The 19,138-nt window shown below is 42.7% G+C and overlaps 1 protein-coding gene across 1 annotated transcript in view; it reads right to left on the reverse strand.

Annotated features, from left to right (window-relative positions):
• Positions 1-18,668, reverse strand: part of FASN (fatty acid synthase) — a 38,367-nt gene extending 19,699 nt beyond the window's left edge. The window contains exons 1-20 of the mRNA XM_009575155.1: positions 18,507-18,668; positions 17,541-17,693; positions 16,243-16,416; positions 15,119-15,319; positions 14,544-14,666; positions 13,785-13,900; positions 13,353-13,487; positions 10,093-10,552; positions 9,550-9,737; positions 8,597-8,786; positions 7,046-7,140; positions 6,492-6,626; positions 6,008-6,211; positions 4,335-4,450; positions 3,700-3,875; positions 3,076-3,267; positions 2,712-2,792; positions 2,436-2,621; positions 1,940-2,119; positions 1,488-1,691 (exon numbers count right to left, since the gene is read on the reverse strand). Of these exons, the coding sequence (XP_009573450.1) occupies positions 1,488-1,691; positions 1,940-2,119; positions 2,436-2,621; positions 2,712-2,792; positions 3,076-3,267; positions 3,700-3,875; positions 4,335-4,450; positions 6,008-6,211; positions 6,492-6,626; positions 7,046-7,140; positions 8,597-8,786; positions 9,550-9,737; positions 10,093-10,552; positions 13,353-13,487; positions 13,785-13,900; positions 14,544-14,666; positions 15,119-15,319; positions 16,243-16,416; positions 17,541-17,693; positions 18,507-18,633 (3,436 nt within the window). The 5' untranslated portion in view covers positions 18,634-18,668. The remainder of the gene's footprint in view (positions 1-1,487; positions 1,692-1,939; positions 2,120-2,435; positions 2,622-2,711; positions 2,793-3,075; positions 3,268-3,699; positions 3,876-4,334; positions 4,451-6,007; positions 6,212-6,491; positions 6,627-7,045; positions 7,141-8,596; positions 8,787-9,549; positions 9,738-10,092; positions 10,553-13,352; positions 13,488-13,784; positions 13,901-14,543; positions 14,667-15,118; positions 15,320-16,242; positions 16,417-17,540; positions 17,694-18,506) is intronic.
• Positions 18,669-19,138: the final 470 nt, after the last annotated feature.

A 19,138-nucleotide genomic window follows, 5' to 3' on the forward strand; every position in this document is an offset into this window, starting at 1 on the left:
TTGAAAAAGGGCAACTAACAGAAAATCTCTGACTGAGTTAGGGAGCTGTGGAGAAAAACTGTAAATTTCCACAGATACTGAAATACTTTTTTGCTTTATAACCAGGTGCAAAATAGCTCATCCTGACTGATATCAGAAACAGCATTACAAAAAATGAAATAAAAATCCCACTACAGCAAATGTAAAAAAACTTTGGGGACAGTATTTGGACACTGCAGGAAAAAAAGAAATCCTTACAATCTATTGCCAAATCAAAGGATGAGTGTGAAGACACTTTACCAATTGTCCTGGTTTCAGCTGGGATAGAGTTAATTTTCTTCCTAGTAGCTGGTATAGTGCTGTGTTTTGGATTTAGTATGAGAATAATATTGATAGCAACAACTAACATCAGTGTGTTAAGTAGTGCTTATACTAAGTCAAGGACTTTTGAGCTTCCCATGCTCTGCTAGGTGCACAAGAAGCTGGGAGGGAGCATAGCCAGGACAGCTGATCCAAACTGGCCACAGGGATATGCCATACTGTATGACATCATGCTCAGTATATAAACTGGGGGGAGTTGGCCGGGAGGCAGCAATTACTGCTTGGTGACTGGCTGGGCATTGGTTGGTGGGTGGTGAGCGGTTGCATCACTTTGGGGTTTTTTTCCTGGGTTTTGTTCCCCTCTCTCTCTGTCGCTCTCTCTTCCCCCCCCCTTGTTGTTTTACTTTTATTACAATTTATTGTTATTTTTGTTTTATTGTAGTTAAAGTATTAAACTGTCCTTATCTCAACCCATGAGTTTTCTCACTTTTGTTCTTCAGATTCTCTCCCCCATCCCACTGGCGGCAGGGTGCAGGGTGAGCGAGCAGCTATGTGGTGCTTGGTTAAACTGGGGTTAACCAAGGGTTCATCATCCCTTTGATGAAAAGGCACTTAAAGTGATGAGCTGAGTGGATGTCTCCCTATCCAAAGAGCACTGTACTAGTCTGTTTCACAACAGACTAAGCTGTTCCTATTCTATTCTTGCAGCAAACACAAACTTTTTTTTGCATGCCTCACTAAACCACTTTCCCTCCTTGGATACGCTCTTGTGCCCACAGCCAAATGGGAACAGACATGTCAACTTACCTGTCTTGGCAGTTCACAGGGAAAAATAAAACAAGAAAGCTAAAGACTTGAGGAAGTAGGATCTCCTGTCAGTGTTTGAAGCACCAAGCTGGATTTCTCCTTAAAGATGATTTGTGCCTCTGCTTGCAGAGGGGGTTGTGCCATCTGACACCACATTGACTGTTATAGAAGGGTAGATGCCCCTCTCCACAGCTTTACTCCTACCCACATTCTAGAGATACCTCAGGCAGAAGTACAGACTAGGGACTCCTACCGAAGTCTTCTACGAGACCAACACTTTATTTCTTGGATGTTCTGAAGTAGTATGAACAGCTTCTCTCAGAGATTTCTGTCAGGCTGGAAGATTCCCCTAGTGTGACAAGAAACCAATCCCACTCTACCTTTGCAGTGCTCCAGATAGGCATGAAGATGGACACTAGAAGACAAGCAGTCAGTCTCAGTATAGGGCACAAAGCAGAATTTTTCCAGGGTGGGAGGGATCCGTTCCTGTTGTCGTCGTGGTGCCACAGAAGCATGAAGACCACTGATCTGAACACCTCCTGCTTTAAGGCTATCAAGACAGCGGTCCACAACAACATCGAAAGCTGAAAGACAGGAAAGAAACATAAGTTTGCATCAAACACTACAAGTATTTTATTCAAGGTGATCAAATTAACAATGCTATGTCAGACTGTTAGAGAGGCTCCAGAATAGCAGCTTCTGTTACAGAGGCTGCAGAGTAGCTGGGAGACTAAGAGGGCCCCCAAAGTCCATCCTACTTCTTAGGAAGTCATACATTCATCCATAGAGCAGTCAAAGCAACTAGCAAAAGCCCAAGCATGAGAGACATTACCTTCTACATTGTCCTGGTATTGGCACACCTGCTCTTGATGCAGCATTGGGTCAATACACACTGAACGAATCCTGGTGGGTAAGCGTAGACTGCGCCCAGTCTCACCTAAGATGATCATGTGTAGCAGGGTGTCAAGGAAGGTCACCCAGTTCCCATTCCACAGAACTTTCCCTGTGCTTGCTGCAGAAGAAGAGGAAGGGGAAACCTCACTGTGATTTTGTCATTCAGCAGATGCCAGAAGTCACTGCTTATCAAATGCAAAGTCTGCTGCGTGTACCCAGCTTCCCCTGTAAACTCCAATAGTCAGTTCTACACTGGAGATAACAGCTTTCCCAATGCTCTGTCAGAACACTTGGTTGTTCTCCATTATCACACAAAATATAATTACGACACAAAGCACAGTCAGGTGGACTGTTAATACAAATAGAATTAAAAGATCAATTATTCATCATTACAATAACCATGCTCATCATTCTTCTATAGAAAGTAAATTCACCTTCACTGTTGCATTCCAGAAGGCCCTGGAAAGTCGGTCCATAATTATACCCACACAGATGCAGCTCTTGGTAAATGTCTTCTTTCAAGAGGCCAGGCTTTGAGCTCATGTCTACTTGAGTCTGAAAGTCAACTGGCTGGTTATGGAAGTTCTTCAGAGCAGTGTTTTCTAGGAGGGAAATCTTCCCTGATGGGCACAGTGGCAAGAATAAGAATCATCAGTGTCCATAAATAATGGATTTTAGTAGGACAGTGCATACACTTACACTTCACTTACCACTCACAGCCAGATTCCCATTCCCTGACACCTCAAAGCAGTGGGAAGCAGGCATGAGTCTTACTTCCAGCTGTACTGATCCTGCAAGAAACATTGAGGAAGACAGGACTGTGAGGTCATTCATCGCTACCATCCTTGAGCAGAGCTTTCTCATCTCCAGACTCACTGCACACAACATGGAATAAAGATGACCATAACATGTGCTACTTGACTGTATGAATTCATTTCCTTATTCAGTCATGTTGCACTCTTCTTTATATTCTTTCTCCTGTGTTCCTCCTCATCTTCCCCTTGCATTTCTTTCCTCCCACTTCCTTCATCTTCATTACATAGTTTCGCAATTGTACCAGCACTCCTCACTCACCCTTTTTGGGAAGGATAGTTGCCTGATGAATTGTGACTTCTTCAAACATAACAGCTATTTGCTCCATAGCCATGCCAAGAGACCGTGCCAGAGTTCGCCAAGCCAGTACTAGGTACCCAGTTGCTGGGTACAGGACTCTGCCATCAATGCAGTGACCAACCAAGTAATGGTCAGGAGAGTCAGGACTCACATCTGTCAAATAATAAAGAGCAGAATAAAAATAATACAAACACCCTAATAAAGAGGTCTTTTCCCCTCAATGTCCGTAAGAGGTTCTAGTGGTTTCCCCAACTATCCTGCCTGGCAACATGCAGCTCTTAAAACTGCTGTGACTCTGAATCAAGACAGTTTCCTGCTCTGTTCATATTCTTTCATCCCATTTCAGATCCAGTCTTTTTCAATCCAAACCAAACCAAACATTAAGCTTAATGTAAAGCACAGCTGTAAACTCCGTATTTTTCCAGGTTTGTTGAAGGAATATTTCAATCCTTGCGAAGATATGCATGCTAGAGAAGAGACCTGAGTAGGATGCTGCTTTGAGTATCCTTTTCCTAGTTTTACAAAAGAAATGCAGAGGTAAAGCAGGAAAGAGACAAACAAAAAACCACAAACAGGCAAACACACCAATATTGTAGACTGAAGCAGATGCAGAGCCTTTGGAACCTGCTGGAAAGTCTTCAGCTTTTGGAACATCCCAGTCCTGGCTGTGGTCCCATTTGATGTATGGAGAAATAAGGGGTGTTCCCACGGGGACAGGGTATTCCACAAGTGGGAACAAGTTATTTCCAAGAACATTTATCCTAGGAAGACAAAAAGGATCAAGACAATGGGGCGGGGGGGGAAGAGAGAAGAAAGGGGAGAAAATTGACCATAATACTTAGAGGTCAGACAGTAATTGGTCTTGGGCTCCATGTCTGACATTTCTCCAGGAGTACCATGAACACTTACTACAGCCAAATTTGTAATTCTAACAGTCTACAAGATGCAAAGTTTATTTCCAAGAGCTAGTTTCAGGTTCCTAGGCCTCTGGAATGGGACTCCTCTTTAAAAGGCACCGTCCCAGCCCAAGCAGTCTCTAACCCAAGACAACATTTCATAAATGAGCATGTTAAATAGGTAAAGCACAGATGTAAACTCCATTTTCTTCCAGGTTTGTTGAAGGAGTATTTCAATCCTTGCGAAGATATGCATGCTAGAGAAGAGACTTGAATTCTCTCCTAACTGATACCCCGCTCACCCTCCTCCCTTAGTCTCCTTACCCAGTTAAATGAATCTTTCCAGTCTGTGTTAGGAAGAACTCCAAATTATTTTTGTGGTCTTTCTTCATCAAAGGTAGAATGGTGCAAGTTGGTTTCAAACTTCTCCTCAAGATAGCCTGGTCAAGTAGAGTCGATAAATCACTGGTGGAAGGCATTACTTTCTACTTTGCCTCTGAATTTTTCTCTACAGATCTCAAACCACTGTAGATCTAAACCACTTCTGTTTCTGTACCAAGAGTTCTGTGCTAGGTGCTAGATCGTACACCATTTTAACAGGTAAGAGGAAGAGCAGCACAATACCCTTCCAGCAACCCAAGAAGTTGCACATGTGGTAAAGCAGAACGTACGTTAACATTAATGAAATTCTGCCAAAACACAAATCTTCCTTTCCCAAGCAGATTGTCAAGTGGAATCAAAAGCTGCACTTCAAGAACTGCAAGATCACCCTCTCAAGCCTCCCACTTGTGCACACAGACACACCCCACACACAGCTTAGGCCCTTACTCCCAGGAGCACCCCTTTTTACTCTGAAGCATCCTAGAGCATTTTCCAAGCAACAGCTATTAAAGCAAAAAAACGCAGCCTTGAACATCTGACCCCACTCGTATCTTCTCTTCAATGTGTTCCCATGGTCTTCATGGGAGAAGGAAGAAGGGGAAGAGAAAACCAGAACACTCTCAAACCCAGCTGATGAAGTCTTTAGTCACTTGCATTAGAGTCCAGAATTGTACAATCATTTTAACACAAAGTGTAAAATCTTTTTATAGAGAAAAATATCTGCCTAACTTAAAAGCTCTGCTCTGATTCTCCCTTCAAGTCACTTTCAGAGCATAAATAAGACTAACATGACATAATAAATATACACCAGATTGGAACTGTTTAACTATTAAACTTGATTCACAAGTAACTATGATTCTTCTTAAGACTCTTCTCCTCTTGCAGGCCAAATAAGACGACCAGTCCTTGAGACTTAAGGGACAGGCACAAGACCACAGCACTGATCTTGTGGAGCAAGTGCATCCTAATGTACCCCATGTTCTGCATTCTCTGGGGATGGGGAGAAAGGAATAAGGACTGATCATTAGAGAAAAGAAGTTTATTAAGAGAGAAAGCTCCTGTGGTCTCAGACTACTTGGTCTAGGAGAAGAGGGGAAAACACCACTACCAGCCACCACCTTCTAAGACAAGAACCTCAAACCAAGATGGTGATAACAGATTTTCCATACAGAACGCCTGTTAGTCTTGAATTTCTCCCCCCACCCCAATTTTCACACACATACTCCTTTAGATCCAAACAATGGAATACTTTTCTCACTCATTGCACAGTTCAGAGAGCTGACTATCAGCTATTTGAAATGCATGGCAATGAATAAAGGCAACAATGTGAATGTCTGGATGGGCAAGTGGTACTGTGTTGGGATTTTTTTTTTTTTAAAATATTAACATACCCCCCTCCCTCCCCCAAAAAAACCCAAACCAAACAAAAGAAAAATAATCACACCAAAACTCAAATAAATGTTAAAACTGGGAGAGACTCAAAAGCACTGGAGGGGAAAAGTGTTCTCAGAACTGGGGTGGGGGAAGCACAGTATTCCGTCATCCCCAGACCCTCAATCTCCTTCCTGCAGCAGCATATCAATGTAGTATCATACTGACACAATCAAATACAATACCTGTAAAAGAGCATGCGGAGCAATCTCTACTACAACAGCGTTCTCTGGAATATGCTTCAGACCTTCGTGGAACAGCACTGGATTCACTAGGTTGTTGACATGATACTCTGCAGAGGAATTCCTAGCCAGATCACTCTGCCACTGAGATTCAGGGATAGATGTACTGATCCATCGTGCTGAACGAGGTTTAGGGTGCGGAATGACCTACAGACAGACAAGAAAGAGGAACAGGAGGAAGAGTTACATGTCATAGAGAAGAATAAGACAGGCAAAAGCAAGCAGCCCCTCCTTTTCGCAGGCCATTTTTCTCAGCTTGATTGCTCAGGACATCCTTCCACTTGAGGCCATAGAACTTCAAACCTTAGATCTCACAGAGGTCTACATGCTCTTCAAGAGATTTCCTTCTCCTCCTTATCAACATCACCTACACTCAAATCCAGATGCCTGAGCGTAAGCCATGCCAGACATAGTTTGGCAATATTACCTTTTTCAGGGCACTGAGGAGCACTGGTGCAATAGATGCCATGTAATAGGAATGAAATGCAACTCCAGCGCTGCGCACCTCCTTTGCGAACACACCATCCTTTTTCAGTTTGGCTACAAACTCATTCACAGAGTCCTAAGAAGAGGAATGTAAGTGAATTAAAAATAAAGGCTCACAATGTATTTGGGATCTGCATGAGGCGCTGTACTCCCCCCATGCCCTTCATCACTTGCCACTTAAGGGGAGCCATATCTGGGATGAGGTTATTACCCTTCTCAGTGTTATAATTTATCACTCATTATGCCCATGGCTGTAAGACTATTCAGCATAAGAGATGTTTTATTACTAGCTTACTGAGGCACTAGTATCACTTCCTCACACAGAACATTTGAGTTTTTAAGTTTATACAAAGCACCATGTCCCCTCCCACCACTTTAATCCAGCTCCCCTTTGCAAGCAGCTGAGCTTTAACTCAGCTTCACACGTTCTTCAAACCAGAACTTCACAGGTCCCAGTCACAACTTTGGTATGCGTAGTATCAGTTCCTTGCTCACCAGAAGCCCCGAAATAGTGACAGTATCTTCAGAGTTGTGACAGGCTGGTACCACATTTGGAGGACAGCATTGCTTACATTCCTCCCATGTCAGACCTGCAGAAGGAAGACCTCATGACAACACAAGTGTTTCTAGCAGTGAGCTTCATAAGGGAAGGCAGTCTTAACTGCACAATCACTGCGCTTAATTCAGCATTTTGCTGAACTGGGAAGGATTCTTAAGGAGAAAGATGGACATCCCCCCATTCCCCAAAAGTGATCCTGCAAAAGTTAAGGGTATTTATCTCAGGGCTTTAACATGACATTTATCACTGCGATACTGAGCACAAGAACAGAGGACTGAATCTTTGTACCATCCCATTAAGGGTTTGGGGGAGGGAACCCACACACTTTGAAAGAAGCTACAGAATTGGTTGTTTTGTCTCATCTTGCCCTTAGCAATCTGAGCTAGAACAGGGGAGAGAACACACGAGCTTGGCTCACAGTAACTGAGAGCCACAAAATATCCATAGAAATCAACAACTAGTGGCTTAAACTAGCTTAACATGTGCAGCATTTGGTCATATATTACATGGATACAAGTCACAGGAAGAACTTGAACTCAACATCAGATTACAAAAAATATTATATGCAGCACTCCAACATAAGTTCTGTGATAAGTGTCATGTATTTAATATCAAGGAAAAGAAAGCTAAATTAGGTAGGTAGTCCTTTGTAGCATTAATTAAAGAAGTCTAGGATTATAACAAGTGATCTAGTCATCAAACATACTGCATTAGATCTACAACAGCTTTTCTCTTAAGCGTTTCAGTTTCTAATTGACCACTGTGTCCAATAATAAGAAACAGAAGAACAACAATGCTATCAATAATAATTTTACTTTTAAACATTAAGTCACCATGAAGACAAACTGCTGGGTCCAAAGCTCAAAATTTCACCCAATAATGGACAAAACTATATGACTTACAGAAACACTGAGCAAAGCTTGTTCAGGAGAAAGCTTCTTCCTAAGCGCTATAAGGCCCAAGTAAGTTCTAACAGCATTAAGTTCTATTAGCCAGTTGCCCACTACATGGTAATGGCTTACTGGTTTCACGTCTTATTACTCTTGCAGATAATCAGAAATATCTCTCCTTATTTTTTTCAATAATTTAAATACATATGCGTGTGTATAGATATACACACACACATATATACACATCAACAGACAAAAAACCCTGTGCCTTAGATTTTCACCTCTGTTTTCAAGGAGGTTATTTATCAGGCCTCCGTCATTGGTCACCTGTCAATAAATCTCTCCATTCCCACTTAGTTTTGGTTGGATTAACAAAATTCTGCTGTATTCCAGGTCAGAGATTACTACCATTATATCAACCTCAATATTTAATAACCTATTCTACATCAGAAGAAAAAGAAGAGGCAACAGTAGCCAAAATTTTACAGACACGATTGCCTCCACCAACACATTTCAGAGCCCAATTTTATCCCAGTGCCATACAACAGAGATCAGACGTACTTTCCTGCATCACTTTCTTGATAAGGGTATACCTACCAACAGCAGCCATTCCTCCTGGGGGCAATTTGGCCTCTTTAACGCATCGTCCCCGCCAATAAGCGGCAAGAATGGCTTCTTCATGAGTTAAGGAGTTATCTGCATAGCCACAAGCTACTTCTCCCACAGAGTGGCCCAAAATCCCATCAGGTTGCAGACCTGCAGCCTTCAGCATATCAATCTGGGCAATCTGCAAGAAAAAGTAGGATTAGTGACTCCATGCCAGAGTAAGCAGGTGTCAGGCCTCAAAGGTACAAAGCAATAGTGAGTACATTACAAAACAGCTTTTTGGTACAGACATTCTTCTTGGCCTCACTGCTTTCCCCTCCCCCCCAACTGCAGCTCCAGCTTGATTTCAAAGCAATCTCAAGAATCGTTATGGGACTCCAGTATTGTCTGGGCCTCTCCAGTATGTAGCTTTCCACTAAGAAGCTATTTCCAACAACAGGAGATTGTTTGCCAAGAGCATGTCTGTATGAAGTAAAGAGCAAGACCAGCTTTCCAAATCACTTTAAAAGCTCTCCCTCTAGTTTAAGAAACAATGAAACCCACACTGACACCCAGAATTAAGGAGGCTCCATTTAGTTAATGTGCAGAACAAATTTTGGAAGGCATTCTATGGAACCTTGATCCTTGGCACAAACGTTTACATGAAACTTAAGATATCCCTTAGTCTCTTAAAATGCCCCACATACACACACAGATACACATGCAAATCAGTTTAGATCAATATTCATCCAAGCATCTTGCAAGTGGCAGGGCCCAAAACTGTCAAGGGCTCAACACACTCCCTCCTATGAGAGAGATATTTCCAATAGCTGTCCTTGCTGACTACACAAAACAAGCTTCCTTTAAGTCGGTTATGAAGTGTTACTGGCCAAATAGACACACTAGCAGAGCATGTTTATGTGGATTGAGTCCATGACCCCCTCCACCAGTCATTTGAGTCTTACCTGAATAGCAGCTAGTCCAACAAATGCATGGAGAATGTCATCAAAAGTGTTCTCATCTGCTTGCAGAAGCAGGTCTGAGACCTTTAGTCCTGTGTTCTTCAAAGCCTCGTCTGAGCGCAATATAGACTGGCGAAACAAATCCAACTTCATAAGGCTCAGGCCCATACCTTTCCACTGTGATCCCATGCCTGCAGGATAGGCAAGGAGAAAGTGAGCTTTAGTAACACTCCATAAAAGGAGTAGACATCACACACTTGCTCTGGCAGTGAAAGAATTCTATCTAAGAGCAAAATGTACATTTCTAACATCCTCTAAGTTAGGCACTGCTTTTTATTTTCCTGGACTTTGCTATCATCAGAAGACAGCAAAGTTGGAAGGATTAGATCAAACACAGGAAAGATGAGTCTCCCTAGACATATCACAGGGCTGCAAGGTATTTCCTCATGCTAGAGTGGAAAAAAACATTAGAGCACAGAATCCAATTGCTCAAGCCCCAGATCTACAGAGGAATGAAGAAGAATAGACCCACTGCTACACACCTACCTGAGCAGATGTACCAGAGTGGTCTACCAGATGCTTGAACTTGCTGAACCTCTTTTATGTCACTCTCAGTGCCAACTAGTGTGTAGCCCCTGTAGGGCATGGAGGATACAGGAATTGCAGAGATATCACTGAGCAGGCTTACAAATGGGCTGCACCCTCCATGTTTTCTGCTCTCTTGAATTAGTATTTCCACAGCTTCCTGGGTTCTGCCACAAACTTGAACCAGTCTTGGAATGTTACAAGTCTCCAGAGGCTGGCTTTTGTTCTCATTTGGCCTCAGAATGACATGAGCATTAGCACCTCCAAAGCCAAAAGAGTTGATACCGACAAGGCCACCTTTCACTGGCGTTGGTTTACAAACTACCTCCAAAGAGCCATCTTGTAAGGCAGGAATATCTGGATTTGGGGTATTGAAATGTAGATTTGGAGCCCACAGCCCATGTTCCAGAGAGAGAATGACCTGGAAGAAAAAAACAGGATGTTCTGTGCTCCACATTTTCTTGTGACAAACATTCTTGTGTTGTTGTTTTACTATAAATGACCATGTAGCATTCACTAAAGCAGCTCTCTTTATGTTTGGATAAAGGGACACTTCAGAGAATAGAATTATTTATGTTACTGAGGTAGTACCTATTTTACCTAGGGAAATTTTAAGTCCATATGCAGGAAGTCAGCAGTGAGGTGGTAGTTTAAGTTTAGCTTCCAGACCCTTTCTAACTGGAAAGCTATGCAGTCTTGCTGGAAAAGCAGCCTGGCTACTAAGAATATCACATCTTCTTTCTCCCCTTTCAGATCCTGTCCCTTCATCACACTCTGCTTCATCTCTCTCCAGTCACACACAGCCAACACATGCTCTTTCTTCCTCATCACAATGAATGCTTCCATTTCTGCCTTTGCTGCAAAAAAGCCACGCTGAAGCATGGGTAAAGGAGTTTGCTTGCTGCTTTGCACCCATTTGTTGTCTTCTTGATCCAAAAAAGAAGGAACAGCAGAACTGGTCAGAACTGGCAGAGCCAAAGGGAAGCACAGAAACATCATGAGAGTTAGAATAGCTGTGCCAAAAAAACCAAGAACTCCCTTTTCTCAGCAGCATCTCTACAAACAGCCCATGACATCAAGCCCATACTCCTCTGTGGCACAAGTCCAGCAAATCACAGACTACAAGGTCAGCTGCAAACATTCAGTGCTCTGTATGTTTGGCAGTTCTTTCATCACCCCAAAATGGTCAGAGAAACAGCTACTGGTCTGGGAACTGTTCTTCCAAGTTGACTATCAGACATGGCAGCCCACCTGGGAGAACAATCAGCATAAATGCATGATTTCAACTCTAGCCAGCATATTTAAAGTTACAGTGACCTAAGTATTTTCACGCACAGTCCTACACCTAAAATACTATGCACTATGAACTTGCTGTTGCTTTATACAGCATACATATTTGCACTTTTAAGTCTGCCATGGCTTCTAAACAAGTTTGAGAGTACAGTCAGTACAGTGAGCGTACACCAGAGCCACCAAGAAGCTTTGTCTTTGCTGTACAGCAAGTAATTAGACAGGCTGAGTAGTTCAAAGGTGCAGGTGAGTTTTCCCTGCCTTAGTAGAAGTTAACTGAAGTGGCCTTGGCAAGCCGTAGTTTCTTTCCTACCTATCCGCATAATTAATGGATTCTCTTCAAGTCTGAAATCAGATACTTTCAAGACCTATTTTCCTAACTGACATCTCACACATAAGAGCATTTTATGGAATTCCAAAAGAAAGCATTTACGGAAACTGCAGACTTCCTGAGACAGTTACTGTCTAAGAGACAGTGGCCTAGGTGTAGTTTCCGGCTTGGTCTCAAGGATGCCTGATCTGCCATTCTGATTAACTTCCAAATCTTAAAATACCAAGTGCTGCCCAACTTTCAAAGACTCAAGAACAGAGACAGAGCTTCCAATACCCTTCCAAAGCTTCAGCTGCTTTCAAGATGCCAGATCTGGAAACAAGACCTAATACAACTTAATAGAAGTATAGCAAAAAGATATTCTACCAGGCATGATGGGTACCATGGGCTCTTGCCTGCAGCTGTAAGTTCCAATACAAAGGTAAGTGAGAAAACTGATGAAAAAAGAGTGAGAAAACATGGTGTCAGAAGTCTTCAAAAAGAAATTGTGGCCCTTGTCTTTGCAGTTCTGCATCCTCTAAGAAACACAGACAGAGAAACAGTACCTCAAAGTTATGATCCTGTCCTGACAGATTGCAGCAGAACTATGCTAAACAAACGGTTTATAACTTAGACCACATTATCAATGGAGAGGTTTATTTTATGACTCAGTTATCATTCCTTCTATGAAGAAGGTGTCAGTCTGAGGGATAGAGGTGCTAAAAAAGTAAACTTTCCTCTACAGAGAGATAGACACTGCTGTCTCCATGATTTATTGGCAGATGAGGCTATTCATAGCAAGTTATATGCATTCAGATCACAATAACCACTTTAAAGAGCCTAAAATTCTAGCAGTGACAGTGTACGTGACTTCAATTTGCACAGCTCTAAGGCTGTCAGTAATAGGGTTACAACCAAGTGTGAACATTAGCTAGCTCTCTGCTAAGCAGTTTAGCAGCCAGAGCCAATAGATGATTGTCTGCCTACAGCAGTAGTTAGTAGGCTGGTTGCTAAGACAACCAGTTATTCAAGCTGGTAGCCTCATCCCAGAGAACTCACCTGGTTTCTTGCCAACACAAGAGAAGAGGAAGAGACGATACATCCCTGACAAACAGCCAGAAGGATCAGCTACTATTTTGGCACTGAAAGTCCACACTGCCTCTTATCTTTGGTCATTGCCAACTACTCCAAACATTTAAATCCCTCTACTTGTATACCCCCCCCAAACCCAAATGACTTACAGCAGAGTTCTGCTGGAAGGTCCAGTGTAAGGATAATCAATAAAGTGATCCCAAAGCCTTTATTCTGAGCAGAGTTATGCTCCTGTAGAACTCAGTAGGAAGGGGGAACTAAAGTAAGAGAGTGCATGTGCGTGTACACACAGTGGAGGGCCACCTGGGCATTTGTGTCCAGCTTGCAGAATAGCCACCTGAGCTTATAAAAGCATTTGCAGGTGCAACAAGAAGTAGATAATGAGAATCACCTGAGTTCTTCTCATTACCAGTGAACATCTCATCCTGGATCAGTGCAAGTTTTCCATAAAACAATAAAACATTTAAAAACCCACATACTATTGTGTTCCCCTCTCCCCGACAATTTTCCTTCTCAAGCCACCCATTACCTTGGCTAATGCAGCAAGCCCAGAGGCAGGCTCTGGATGACCCATGTTTGACTTGGTTGATCCAATCAACAGTGGCTCTCTCTCACATTTACAGAAGACATTTACAATGCCCTTTGCTTCCTGTGGATCTCCAACCTAGTAGGAAGAGAATCAGAGTGGCTATTAGCTAGCACTTCCAAAACACACCACAAAAGAGAAATCTGAAAGATTAAGATGTTTGGGTAAAATCCAGAAGCGGTGAAGCAGTACATATTCTAGTAACTCGTAGAAGGAAGAAATATAGTTCATTTTGAAAAAACAAAGAATAATTTGATGGAAAAGTGTGGCACATGATGCAAGGGAACAAAATAAGGGACAAGAAAACAATCCAAACCCAAAGGGGCCTGTCCCATGAGCTTCAACATACTCCAGTTCTCCAGGTTTGATACTGACCTTGGTGCCTGTCCCATGAGCTTCAATATACTCCAATTCTCCAGGTTTGATACCGCATTCTCTGTACAAAGAGCTGATCAACTGCTCTTGCATCTCTCCAGATGGGAATGTCACACCTAGGACCAAAATTGCCATCAATTCCTCCCTCCTAACAGATGCTTCCTGTCCTGATTTTAGCACCCTTTCATTGCTTGGGGCTACCAGGTCCAAAAAAACCAGAGAGAGAATTTTTCAGGATTTACACCAACGTTCTTAGCATCCAACACTATATGCCTCTCAGGCTCTTTGGAAGAAGAGCAGAGGAACCAGAAATGGACCTAAAGCAATGAGTTAGACTAGTGTGGGAAGATACCAGTTAACAGAATACTAGGAGATGTCTAGATCAAGCAGAATACGTGAAACTTGGTGTCTCCGTAACTGGAGAGGGGGAGAAATGGGACAGATAGTCATAACACCACCTACATTTCTACCGTCAGTGCAGAAGTTACAGTGCAGCAGAGATGTCCTGAGGAAGGCTAAACTAGCAACAGGACATTCCTGTTACTTTGTACAGTAGAAACCACCACTGGTCTCCTTCAACTTCTTTACAAAATAGGGTCCTGAACTTTGCATTACCAAAACAGAAAAAGAAAAAATCCAAACAATAAAAAAACCTTCACACATCGAAAGAAGAACCCCACAACAGCCCGTTTTCGATGACAAAGACTCTAGACTGAACAGTTCTATAGATATCTCACGTTTCAGAGGCTCAAGGCCTACCTTGCTCCTTAAAGCCATCAGTGTTACTTCCAGCATTGACTATTGTGGCATAGATCCGCTTAGCCATAGATCTCTTGGTCAAAAGAATGACAACAACAGCTTCAGAGCGACAATATCCATCTCCTGAGAGCAGAGAGGGAAGAATGAGTCACTAGTTCTGCTCTGCTTTGAACAAAGTTGCAAAACACCATGCAGTAAGGTTCTCGTTCCTGAGCTACCACTTACAACAGACCGCTTTGAGAGTATGACATATCAATTTCTTTAAAAAAAAAAAAATTCATGTCCTAGAAAGGCTGGCTGCTCATCGCAAACGATGATAGAAAGTTTCCATCAAGAGACAGCTATTTCCTCTCCCCAATGGCTGAGGAATGAACCATACAGTTTCTTCCCCACAGGTAGTTTTCCAGGTTCAATGGAGCATGCCAACACAGATCAGGTCCAGGGTATGTCCCAAACAGCACACCTAGGAACAACTACGAGGCCAGCTCTTTGCTGTATTACACGAGTATCTGGTCACAGACTCCACAATAAGTTCCTCTCATACAACAAGACAACTTCTTGTAGTAATGCCTTACCTGAAGCATCAAAAGCCTTGCAGGCACCATCAGGACTGAGCAAACCCAGTTTCATGAACTGCACAGAAGTGTTGGGTTTCAGCAAAAGGTTGACCCCTCCTACTAGGGCTGCACTGCACTGTCCATGACAAATTGCCTTATAAGCATTTTCCAGAGCAACGAGACTAGAGGAGCAGGCCGTGTCAATAGTTATGCTTGGTCCTTAGGGAACAGAAAGGGAAAACAAAAAAGCTGTGTTTTAGTGCTTATTTACTAGAGTTGCTCTCCAAAGACTACAGGATAGGACCGCAAGAGAAACATATTCAAAAAAGGTTAAGTAAGAGTTGCTTCAGAATATAACAGGTAATCCTGATGCAGTGGGAGACAAGAATCACCATCTCTGCCTGCTTACCAGGTAACAAGGGATGACAAAGGTAGAAAAAAATTGCGAACAGTTTGGCTTAAGGGTATTTTTTTAAAATTCCATCTCTGTCTCCATCAAAAAAGAGATATTGTAGCTTCACAGGCAGGTCTCATCTATTTCCCCATTCTCACCAACAAAAATCCCTCCCCCTTCCTGGTGCTACCCTTGCCATTATCTCTGTTCTCTGTTGCTCTTCAGAGCAATTCCTACCCCTCCACTCTTCAATGCCACACACAGTTCCAAGTCATGTCTATGCCTTCAATTACATCATTGTGGTGGCTCTCCCACTTCTCTCTCCCAAGAGTTTCTACATGACAACTAGCAAATGAACAGGTCTAGCTCTACTCAAAAAGAGCCAACTGTTCCAGTCAGTTTGTCCCTGGGCTAGCTGACTTCTACACAGCTTGATACCAAATAGCAGTCTAAAGGCAGGAAAGGACCTAGGCCTTTTTATGAAGGCGTCCTGACATCATCATCTTTAAGAATGCCAGCTATGCCCAGCAGCAGCAACTGAGTTACAAAGCCTTCCAATGAGTCTTACCACACAGTTACAATACATCTTCTGCTTCTCATATGCCTCCTTACAATAGTTGCATGCTACCTTCTCATCCCAAAAGGGGGCTATGTCATCATATCCATCCCACTCCTCTACAGAAACTGTGGTACAGTCATGCTCAAATTGCAATTGCTGATCAGCATCCACAGTTTTGTGGGCACTTACCTGTTAAGTCATAAAAGTAGGAAATCCTGTTGGCAAACATAGCACGCTGGCAGCCAGTCATACTGTATCCCAAAAGCTCTTCAGGATCTCGGCTAAGGGCTTCACCAGCTTCTGACCCACTGGCACCAACCCATACACCTGTGTCTGTGCCACGCAGGGTGGTCGGATTAATACCTATGACGATATTGGAAGGTAGATTACAGTAGACAAACTCATAATGAGGGGCAAACGGGGGAGATATCAGGTACGCTAGCACCAGTTCATGTCCCTTTCTGGCAGGCCTGCAGCATTGCTCCCTTACCTATAGTTACCTTTTACCTGTTTCAGTTGCAGACCTTACAAGTCTTACTGCAGAGTCCACCAGAACTTTGGTATTGGCCTTTGGCCAGAACATACTGTGCCTGGAGACAGCTTTTCAGCTTAGCTGGGCATTGCTAGAGTCTTGTGTAAAAAAAGTGTATGGACTATGAAAGACAAATGCTGATCAGATAAACTAACAGCTGACTTCCAGTGCAGAGAAAAGGAGCAGACCAAAGGGGAGAAAAATCACAGCATTTGGAATGTCACGTGAGCACATGAATATCTGTCTCTAGCCACACACAAAGCCCAGATCTGGAGTACAATACAGAAAGGAAAATTCTTTAGCACAAAAGCCAACAATCGGAACAAGAAACAACTCTGCTCTAAAAAAAACCACATAGCAAGTTCAACTTGCAGCAATCTCTGCTGTTTCTTCTCTGTGCTTCAGGAGTCCTGGAGACAAGCAGAATATTCAAGCCTTCAGACTGAGGCTCAGCAGCAGAGGAGCAAGTGTTAATTTTAATAAGGCAGTACTAGTGAGGTGGTTACAACTTCTTCCCCCATGTGCTTCTTATGTTCAGACATGAAACTGATTAACATGAAGAATAAACTTTTTGGCTGCTCTGTGGGTAAGTAACTCAAAAGCTCAAGACAGTGGCAGTGATGGAGGAAAGGGGCTCCTATTTCTGAAAGCACACTTCCTGGGCAATCCTTCTATAGAAGCAGATCAAATGCCACAAATTTTCCATGAACCTGGCGAATAGACAGGAATACATCAGGCCATCTGCCATTCTTTTAGACCACAGATGAGAATTCTAATCAAGTCATCTTCGTTCCAGAGAAGACAGCTTTGTTCTAACCCCTATACCAGTTCTTTGGTCTCCTCTCTACTGTGATGGTTTTCTCATTAGAGATCTCATCACACAGGTGCATGTCTGCACCTGCTGCACAGAGACAATACAGCACAATTCTCCCTCTTCAGTCATTCAGCTGCTTACCTCCATCCAAAATAGCTTCATAAGAAACTTCCAACAGCAAGCGAAGTTGAGGATCCATCGTATGAGCTTGTTTGGGGTGAACCCCAAAAAAGGATGCATCAAATTTGCTTAGGTCCTTGAGTTTTCCATTTCTCTTGGGCAGTCCATAAATTCCTGAGAAGAAAAATTCAACATTGAGTCACAGAACACATCAGTTTTAAAGCAGCTACCAGCTGAGACAAAGTACAGAATGACCACAGCCGATTCTCAATTACACATGAAACCTCACTTCCCTGTTGCAGTCCCCAGAGTGCTGCATTAGTATCTACCTACCCATCTCTCTGAATCTCATTTGGAAATGAGAACACTGCATTAACAAAAACAATTGTCATTTTTAAGACTCTCATGGATATGGCAGCAAAAGACATCTATCTAGTTTAAGCATTTTTGCTTTGGCAAGTTGTACCAGCACATAAACAGAGTCCCAATCAGTGGTTCCAGTCAGTCGCCAGGTAGAAGGAAAACAAAAGCTACTTTCCACTTCTGCAAATCACTAGCTTGAATTGGATAGACATGTGCCAAATACTTCAGAAAGACAACCAGACAGAAAAGAACATTGTAAAAAGCCATAAATCCAGGACTGGAGTCCCTGTGCTACTTCTGAACCCAGAAAAATGACAGAGACTTCTTACTGCCACAGCTATCAACAGCAGGTACAGGATTCATGTTGCGTAGCTGCTCTGCCAGTGTGTTCTTTTATTTGGAAGTAAGCTACATATTTATAAGCTACTACTGCATGGGACATGACATTATAAAATGGATTGCGTGAGACCTTAATAGAAGTGTTCTGTTTCCGAATTTCTTGATGATAGATCAGAAGTGAATTCAGAAGCTCTGGCAGGGTTTCGCATCTGATAAATCCTTTCCTTTCACAGGATAATTCCTCCAGAAGTCAGGGCTCCAAAAGGAGAGACAATAAGCACTCACCTGGTTTCCACCTCCGATCATCCTCTGTGACCATATCAACTCCATTACGCAGGTTCTCCCAAAACTCTTGCAAGTTCTCCGATTCTGGCAACTTTCCTGCTATGCCTGCAATCACCACATCCTCCATCTCTTAACTTCTCCCTGTTGCCGAGATCCAGAAAGCAGTAAGACTAGTAAGATTTCACACAGAGAAGGAAAGTATATGTCTCTTGTCCTCCTGACATGTTGTGACAAACAAGCATATTTGAAGGAGAAACACCCACACAGGAACAGCCCACGGAGTCTCTACTACAAAAAGACATCCCAGCTAATCAAATGGACCATAAGATCCATGGGGACAAGGAAGATAAGAAAACTGTTCCTGAAGGAGTGTCGGGCTCCAAGAACCACCAGTTTCTACATGACAACTAGAAAATTAACAGGTCTAGCTCTACCAAATGCAGAGCCTCTGTGAAGTCAGCAGAGAAGAAAGATTAACATGCTGGAGCAGAGGTGGGTGGAGAAATTATGAAATACATATAGTAAAATACATAATTACAAGGCAAACCTAACAGGTAGCAAAACAAGTTCTACGATCATTACAAAGTTAAATGCTAACTTAAGAATCAATAATCAGAAACTTCGTGGGGGGG

This window comes from Fulmarus glacialis, unplaced genomic scaffold, assembly GCF_000690835.1.
Source record: "Fulmarus glacialis isolate BGI_N327 unplaced genomic scaffold, ASM69083v1 scaffold9803, whole genome shotgun sequence".
Taxonomy (NCBI): domain Eukaryota; kingdom Metazoa; phylum Chordata; class Aves; order Procellariiformes; family Procellariidae; genus Fulmarus; species Fulmarus glacialis.